The 8,191-nt window shown below is 36.8% G+C and overlaps 2 protein-coding genes across 2 annotated transcripts; both read left to right on the top strand.

The window, feature by feature from the left end:
- The first annotated feature begins 911 nt into the window (after positions 1-911).
- On the top strand, positions 912-1,823 carry LOC113760150 (probable LRR receptor-like serine/threonine-protein kinase At3g47570). The gene is made up of 2 exons (XM_027302721.1): positions 912-1,265; positions 1,458-1,823. Exons 1-2 carry the CDS (start codon positions 912-914, stop codon positions 1,821-1,823), a joined length of 720 nt encoding a protein of 239 aa, XP_027158522.1.
- A 1,054-nt stretch (positions 1,824-2,877) lies between these two features.
- On the top strand, positions 2,878-4,897 carry LOC113760149 (probable LRR receptor-like serine/threonine-protein kinase At3g47570). The gene is made up of 2 exons (XM_027302720.1): positions 2,878-3,709; positions 3,807-4,897. Exons 1-2 carry the CDS (start codon positions 2,878-2,880, stop codon positions 4,895-4,897), a joined length of 1,923 nt encoding a protein of 640 aa, XP_027158521.1.
- The last annotated feature ends 3,294 nt before the right edge of the window (positions 4,898-8,191 follow it).

Genomic DNA, 8,191 nt, shown 5'->3' with positions numbered 1-8,191 from the left:
CAAATTTACTATATTATAAGTAAAAATGATTATTTATGTATAAAAACATACTATTACTTCGAATAAACTTACTCCCTCAAAAGTATATTGAGGATAAAAATTGTAATTTATTTCTTTAAAAAGTATGTTTCATAATACTTTCAATTCACTTTTTGGGCTGCAAAAGTTACTAATGTATTACGTTAACTTACTATTTTAGATGAGAAACTTACTACCTTATTTTTACGCATAATCCTATTCAAGTGGATAAGTCCAACACGTAATCAAATGGTTACTAAAATTATTATAACCTATTATATCATGTCTAAAACTGTTTTTTTTACCATAACGATAGTTACTACTCCATTTTTCCACATGCTTAAGCTCAACACTTGGTACTAAATTTATATATGTATATAACTATAATGAAGGCTTGAATCCTTTCGTTTACCTCCACTTTTCCTTCTTCCAAATGATTATCCCCCATGCGTGTGCGATAATCCTTTATTATTTCTTCAAATTTCAGTACCATCTTTACACACATTTTTTTGTCCAAGGCATTTGCAGCATTTTTCCATTGGTAATGGGTACATTTGCAAATACATAAATGCCTCTGGTTCTAACATGTAATAACACTTCCTGTCCTAACCTACGAGATAGTACGGAAGTCAGTGTGCTGTTTGCTTCCATCTACACACAGTTCTGCTTGATTTCCTCTCCATGCGCTCTCCAACATTTTAACGTCTCCGTTTGTACTGTTTGCAACCCAACACGTGTCGCTCTCTGCCGGCATTCCTACCATAGGCAGGTTCCTATCATAAAGGTATCCCTTAAATGCTAGCAAAACTGAGAGTATAATCATGAAGAAATTATCTCACTTGTATTTTCCCCCTGGACTCTTCTTGCTAGGTTCTCTCTTATCTTGCTTAGCCATGGCCGCCCCCAACATTACCTCTGATCAATCAGCCCTTCTCTCATTGAAAGCCAAAATCACTGGGGATCCTCACGAAATCTTGGCAAGCAACTGGTCGGCTACTTCCTCAGTTTGTGACTGGAAAGGAGTCACTTGCGGCTTTCACCACCGTAGAGTCACTGCCTTGAATATCTCCAACTTGGGCCTTACCGGCACCATTCCTCCACAACTGGACAATCTCTCCTTTCTCATGTCCCTCGATATGAGCAGGAACAACTTTTACGGAGAACTTCCCCATGAATTGATTCGTCTGTCAAGGTTACGAGTCCTTAGTTTAGGCATTAACATGCTTAGCGGAAATATTCCCTCTTGGGTTGGTTCCTTCCAACAACTCCGACAATTTTCTCTAAAGAACAATAGCTTTACAGGCTTTATCCCACCTTCTATCTCCAACATGTCAAAGCTAGAGACATTCAATCTGCAGTTTAATTCTCTACAAGGAGCAATACCAATGGAGATTGGGAAATTAAAAAATTTGAAGTAAATTGTCCTCGACTTTAATCAGCTTTCCGGTTTTCTGCCAACTGGGCTGTTCAATATTTCCTCACTCGAAGCTATTGCTCTTCGAAGTAATAGCTTATCTGGCAGTCTTCCATCCAGCATATGTCTCCGTCTTCAAGGACTCACATGGCTTGACCTTGGCCGCAACAAATTAAGTGGTGTGATACCCACATCGTTATCGGAGTGTTCGAAGCTTCAGGTACTGAGGTTGTTTTACAACAACTTTAGTGCAGTGATACCGGAAGGATTTGGGAACTTGACGGTGCTTGTGGAACTACGTCTTGGGGGCAACAATTTGATTGGAGTGATACCCGAAGGATTTGGGAACTTGACGGCGCTAGTGGATCTTCGTCTTGGCAGAACAATTTGATTGGTACCATCCTAGCTCTTGAATTTTAGCAGATATCAGATAAATGTACATATAACTATTTGATTAATAATTTAAAAGGCTCCATGTTTTAATTGTCATTTAGGGAAATTTGATTAACAATTTGCATTTAGGTATGCATTACAAAGTTCGTAATCTAATGTAACTTTGTTTTATATTTTAGAATAAATATTTCAAAGCTAATTAATCACGGTGCTTGAATGTAAAATCTCATGTCACCAAAGCTAGAAACATCAATTCTCTACGAGGGACAATTCTAATAGAGATTCGGAATCTAAACAAATTGAAGAGAGTGAACATCAACAAATTAACAATCAGATTTCTTGTCCTTTGCCATTGGGGGTGTTCAATATTTCGTCATTGGAGACTATTACTTTTGCTGGTAATAGCCCAACTCTTTTTGCATTTTAGCTGAAATTAGAAAAAAACAAGAGAGCTACATATTCCTAGTTGTATATTCTCAAACAATTAAATAATATATTGATTAGTAGTTTGAAGGCTTGTATGAAGGAAATCCGGAGGTACACAAATTATAGAATAACATAAAGGTAATTACTTATCAAACCTGAAAAAATAGTTGGTAACACTTTCGGTAACTAAAGAAGAATACAAAGAATTTTCTTATTAAACATATGTGGTGGTAAAAAAGACCGTATAACATTTCCAGACGTAATAATCAAAATATGAATGACACAATCACCTCAGCAAACTACCAAAGCTTAGGCTTCCCTTTTTTTTAAATTTTTTGTGAAGTTATATATATATATATATATATATATATAAGCTTGAATCTTTTTATATGGTTTTTTCTAGATTTTATCATGTTTGTAATTATTAAGCATATTAATCTGCAAAAATATATGCATTTATCTGAAAGAAAAAACTATTCTATTGGCTTCAAACCCTATTGACTTAAATATCTCTTGGTTGTTGTGAAAGTATTTTATCCGAAAAAAAAAGCAATTCCTTGTAATGAAGACGAAGGTTTTAAGTAAATTATTTAAAACATTCTAATATGAGTAAATTAATCCGTAGCATGCATGAAGACGAAGGTTACTCTCTAGGTAGCGTTCCACAAGAGCTCGGCCGCCTAAAGCATCTTGACGAACTTAGTTTGGGCTCCAATGGCCTAACTCGATCCATACCAGCCCAAATATTCAACATCTTGACACTGCGAGTACTGGACCTATCGGACAATACGCTTTCTGGAAGGCGTCCGTCATCCATGGGTCATGGATTGATCAACCTTGAATGGCTTGTTCTCGATTCGAATGAGTTGGATGGAGTGATACCAGCCTCAATCTCAAATGCGTCTAAGCTGACTATTTTAGGGTCGATTGGAAATAGATTCAGCGGTCCAGTTCCAAACTCTCTTGGAAACCTAAGACTTCTAAGAGTATTGGGTCTCGTTGATAATCATTTGACAACTGAACCTTCATCGAGAGAATTGAGCTTTATCAGTTACTTAACAAATTGTAAGTATCTGAAAATTTTAGACTTTTCTGAAAATCCGCTGCATGGTTTTCTTCCGATGTCAATTGGGAATCTCTCAACTTCTATGGAGAGATTCTATGCATATGGTTGCGGAATCAAGGGAAGCATTCCCGATGCAATTGGGAATTTGAGCAGCCTAATGATTTTGAGTCTAGATGGAAATCACCTGAGTGGGACCGTTCCGAGCACAATGGAATACTTGCAAAATCTTCAAGGTTTGGATTTGAGTGCTAATCAATTAAGTGGTTCAATTCCAGATTCCATTTGCAAGTTAAAGAGATTGTCCCAAATCTATCTGGGGCAAAACCAGTTTCGTGGGTCAATGCCATCATGCTTAAATAATATTAGTTCCCTGAGAGTAATTGACTTTGCCGGTAGCTTGTGGAACCTCGCTGATCTCTTGACGTTGAACCTGTCATATAAATTTCTTGAGTGGCTCACTACCTTATGAAACTGGAAATTTGAAGGTAGTAACGCTATTAGATTTGTCAGGAAATCACCTTAATGGGAATATTCCAAGTTCCTTAAGAGGCTTGCAAAGTTTAGCAACGCTTTCATTAGCACAAAATAAACTTCAGGGACCTGTTCCAGACTCTCTCAATCAGATGTTAAGCTTGGAATTTTTAGATCTATCCAATAATAATCTATCAGGTCCAATACCAAAGTCCTTGGAGACACTTTTATATCTCAAATACATTAATCTTTCTTTCAACCACTTAAGAGGAGAAATTCCCTCCAGTGGTCCTTTCAAGAACTTCACATATGAATCATTCATGTCTAATGATGACTTGTGTGGCGCTCAGAGATTTCATGTTCCTCCATGTGGTTCTCCTCGGATTCACAAATCCAGTCAGAAGAAAGTATTTCATATGCTAGGCATTCTATCAGGTATTGCAGCAACAATAATTGCTCTTACAACTGCTGCAATTTTACTTTTAAGATGCCAAAGGAAGGATGAGGCTTCAAGAAATACTGATTTGTTGCCCATGGGATTGCCAAAAATGATTTCATACTATGAACTTGTGCAAGCAACCAATGGTTATGATGAAAGCAATTTGCTTGGCAAAGGGAGTTTTGGATCTGTATATAAGGGTATTTTGACGGATGGGACAGTTGTAGCCGTGAAAGTTTTCACTTTACTAGCAGAAGTCACTTCCGGGAGTTTTGATACAGAGTGTGTAGTTCTACGCAACCTTCGCCATAGAAACCTAACCAAAGTGATTGGTAGCTGCTCTAACTTGGACTTTAAAGCCTTGGTGCTTGATTATAAGTCCAATGGGAGCCTTGAGAAATGGTTGTACTCCCACAACCATTGCCTGGATCTGCTGCAAAGGATAAGCATAATGATGGATGTTGCTTCCGCATTGGAATATCTCCATTTTGGTTATACAACACCAGTGGTTCACTGCGATCTGAAACCTAGCAACATATTACTCGATGAAAGTATGGTTGCTCATGTGAGTGATTTTGGTATGGCAAAGTTTTTGGATGAAGAAAATAGTGTTCTGCATACCAAGACACTTGCAATGCTTGGATACTTGGCACTGGTTTGGCATATTTGACTTCTTTTTAGTTGCTTTTTTATCCATTTTTTACTTGAATTATATGTCAATCTTCCAAGTTTTCTATTTTTTTTCACTTTAAGCGTGATGTCACTACAAGAAAATTGCGTTTCTGTGACAGGCGAAAGTCGTCACTAAAAATTCATAAGTCATCACAAAAAAAGTCAGTGACGACTTTTACTGCTGTCACAGAGCTGTCACTAGTTCTATGTCACAAAAGGGGGTCCATGTGACGACTGTTGAAAGTCGTCACAAACGATTTCGCTTTTGTGATGACTCTTGTCGTCACTCATTGTTGTACATTGTGTGACGACTTTTATTGTCACTAAGCTGGCTAAATTCTTGTCATAGTCAACCCTTGGAGTTGTCACATTATGCTTCCGTTCAGTGACGACTTTTGTTGTCATTGTTTTCCATCCATAAAAAGTGACGACTTTCTAGTGTCACTAGTAAAACTTGTTGGCAGTGACAACTTTTTTATTGTCATTTATTTTTTGTAAAAAGCAATAAGCTAATGTTAATTACGCAACATAGCTGCCAACAATCACAAAACGTTCATTGAGTAGCAAGGAGAAAAAAAAAGCCAACATACGAAAAGAAAACCAACATTCATTTCCAATAGAAGATCAACCCAAATACATATATATATATAAATGTTGCCTCAAATGAGTCATAAACCATGCACCATCCAAAATAAGCCATTCAGTTACAATACTAGTGATTTCCCATCCACAATAGAGAGTAGTAAAGTTCTATACAAAAATATGAGCACGATTCCCATCTAGAACAAAACATGAGCACGATAGGCCTTGTAGTCTTCAATTCAAAAACCATCTTCACAGCAATGACTGGCTTCTTCTTCTTGGGAATCGTGTTAGAACCTACACGTTACCAAAATTGAAGCAATGAGCACTGGTGTTAAAACTGGAACTACACTTCTAGATAGGCACCATATTATAAAAACTAATGTCACTCTAATTTGAAATTATAGCAATCTAAGTAAATTGCTTAACACAAAAATAAAGTGAAATTATATATATTGAATAGTAAGCAAGAACAAACCATTGACAGTTAATTGCGTACTACGAAAGTATACAACTAATCTATTTCTCTATTGAATCTTTCTTGTGGACCAAGAATAAAAGCGTAGCTTGATAAAGGCACTATTAAACTTTGTACAACTATAAAATCTCGAAAGTTACCCAAAGTATAAATCAAACAACATTGTTGTGATTATTATTCTGCATTTTCATGAAGAGCATGTCCGAACCTCAAACTTTTAACTATTCTTGATCACAGATGAAACAGGAAGCTAAAAAACCAACTTTTTTTTTAGGGTGGATCACTTAAAAAATGGAATGACAATTGATTTAGGGGTGCAAAGTTTATTATTTATTGAAAGATTTTCTTCAGAGCTTAGGCAACTTCAGCTGTCAGTATTATGAGGTCCATTAATTGTGGATGAGATACAACATGTGGTAGTAGCTTGGTGGAAGATTCCACTAACACAGTAACCTTGGAAATTAGCTCTGGAATGGGACCTGTCCCAGAAGTGTTTTTGCTGATCTACTTGTATCTAGTATAGGCTTTGCTTTACTATGTAAATCTACATTGCCCCCCCCCCCTAAAACACACAAAACACCAAAAACGCCACCAAAAGAAAGGATCAACTAAGCAAATGCATATATTCATTTAGCCCAATCCGCCATATTTTTTGTTTCAAGAAAGCTCCAATGTGGTGGAGTACAACTGAACCACGTTCAAGAGTTCTAAGAGAACTTTCTAGTTTACATTGGATATTATGTGCACATCAAAACTCCTTAATCTCTATTAACAAGAACATGTTCACTATCCAGGTTAGACACTCCAACAGGACTAGTAGCCTGCTTGCTTTACAGGTTTACAATCATAGCTGGTCTATCCGCTTGAAAATAATTGAGAGCCTAGATGATCGTGAACCACACAGTATATCAAGAAAAAAAAACACACACACACACACACAATCACAGGTGCCTCTTTTTCCTTAGCACAAAAAAAAAATTCTGATACAGAAAAATTTAGATGACTTCGACAAAGAAAAAAGTGGAATACATCCCAACGTTCAAACACATTTGCTTTAAAAACACTAAGTTTTGGTTGCAACATCCAGCACCTCAATGGCTGTAATTAAACATGAACAAGATTTCAAGCACCTAAATCAGCCTCAAGCAACTCAATTGCATTAAACAGGAATCAGATTTGGTGGAACCAGATTTCAAGTGCCATCAAGCAACTAAATTGACATCAAGCAACCCAATTGTATTAAAAATGAATCTCTATTTTGTAGAACCAGAATTCAAGTGCCTCAATTGTAATAACTATGAAGAGCAAACAATTTATTTATACCTGACACAGAAGTTGCTTATTTGTGCAAGTCTTTCAGCTGGTTAGCTAACTCATCATACAGGCTTCTTGTTTCTGTTTGTTGCTGTTGCAAGGTCTTAATCAACTCTTGCTGAGCAGTGAATTGTTGAGTTACTTCTGCAGCTCATTTTTCTGCTTCATCTGCTCTTTTTCGGCTGTCCTCAATCTCATGCCTCCAGCGTTCTACCTCAGCAGCTTGCTTCTTGGTTGCACTACGACCGCGGATGTGTCCAGGTATGTAACCAAGTTCTTGCTCGCATATTTCCTTGCTAGTCATTGAAGTTGTAGCCTGCAATTCCCTCATTTTGTCCTAGGCAAGTAAAAAATATGATCATTATGTAGCTGGAATGGATGTCAATAATTTAAAAATCCATTATCCAAGTGAAACAGCTCACCAAGATCTCTTTTGCTTTGTTATTTACCAGCCCCCCTGACTTCTTTGACTTTCGACTTAACTCAAACATGTCTATCTCTGAAAGCTCGACATCTTCTTTCCTTTTCTGTCCAAATTTTCAATTTTTTCATTTTCAGTCATATGACAAAAAGGATGTACATGTACAAGTGTTGGCTGGGTTTCAGATTACCTTTTCCTCAACAACTCTTGCAAGCGATTTTGTGCCAACAGTAGTGTGGCAGTCATTTTTGGCACGATTTTGCTTGTTACGTTCACTAATTTTCTGCCACAAATTAGTGAAAATTTTAACTGACAAAGATTAGCAAATTTGTGAAGTGAAATCTGAAATTTAATAAAAGGATAGGTTATTTTGACAAGCTAACCTTAAATTCATCATTTTCAAAGTAGCTGACCAGCCACTTCCAATCTTCTTCACTCACACCTTCAGGAACTTGCCTCAATGCTTCTTGCCTTGATTCAAAACTCTGGAAATACTT

The sequence above is a fragment of the Coffea eugenioides genome, chromosome 2, assembly GCF_003713205.1.
Source record: "Coffea eugenioides isolate CCC68of chromosome 2, Ceug_1.0, whole genome shotgun sequence".
Classification (NCBI taxonomy): domain Eukaryota; kingdom Viridiplantae; phylum Streptophyta; class Magnoliopsida; order Gentianales; family Rubiaceae; genus Coffea; species Coffea eugenioides.
The sequence above is the reverse complement of the archived record's forward strand: the minus strand, read 5'-3'. Positions and strand labels throughout refer to the sequence as shown.

Bases quoted from the DNA above. Each gene is read 5' to 3' on its own strand.
- LOC113760150 (XM_027302721.1), top strand. From the start codon at position 912: ATGGCCGCCCCCAACATTACCTCTGATCAATCAGCCCTTCTCTCATTG. The intron at 1,266-1,457 runs GTTGGTTCCTTC...GACTTTAATCAG, and splicing joins GCGGAAATATTCCCTCTTGG to CTTTCCGGTTTTCTGCCAAC.
- LOC113760149 (XM_027302720.1), top strand. From the start codon at position 2,878: ATGCATGAAGACGAAGGTTACTCTCTAGGTAGCGTTCCACAAGAGCTC. The intron at 3,710-3,806 runs GTAGCTTGTGGA...ATTTGAAGGTAG, and splicing joins GAGAGTAATTGACTTTGCCG to TAACGCTATTAGATTTGTCA.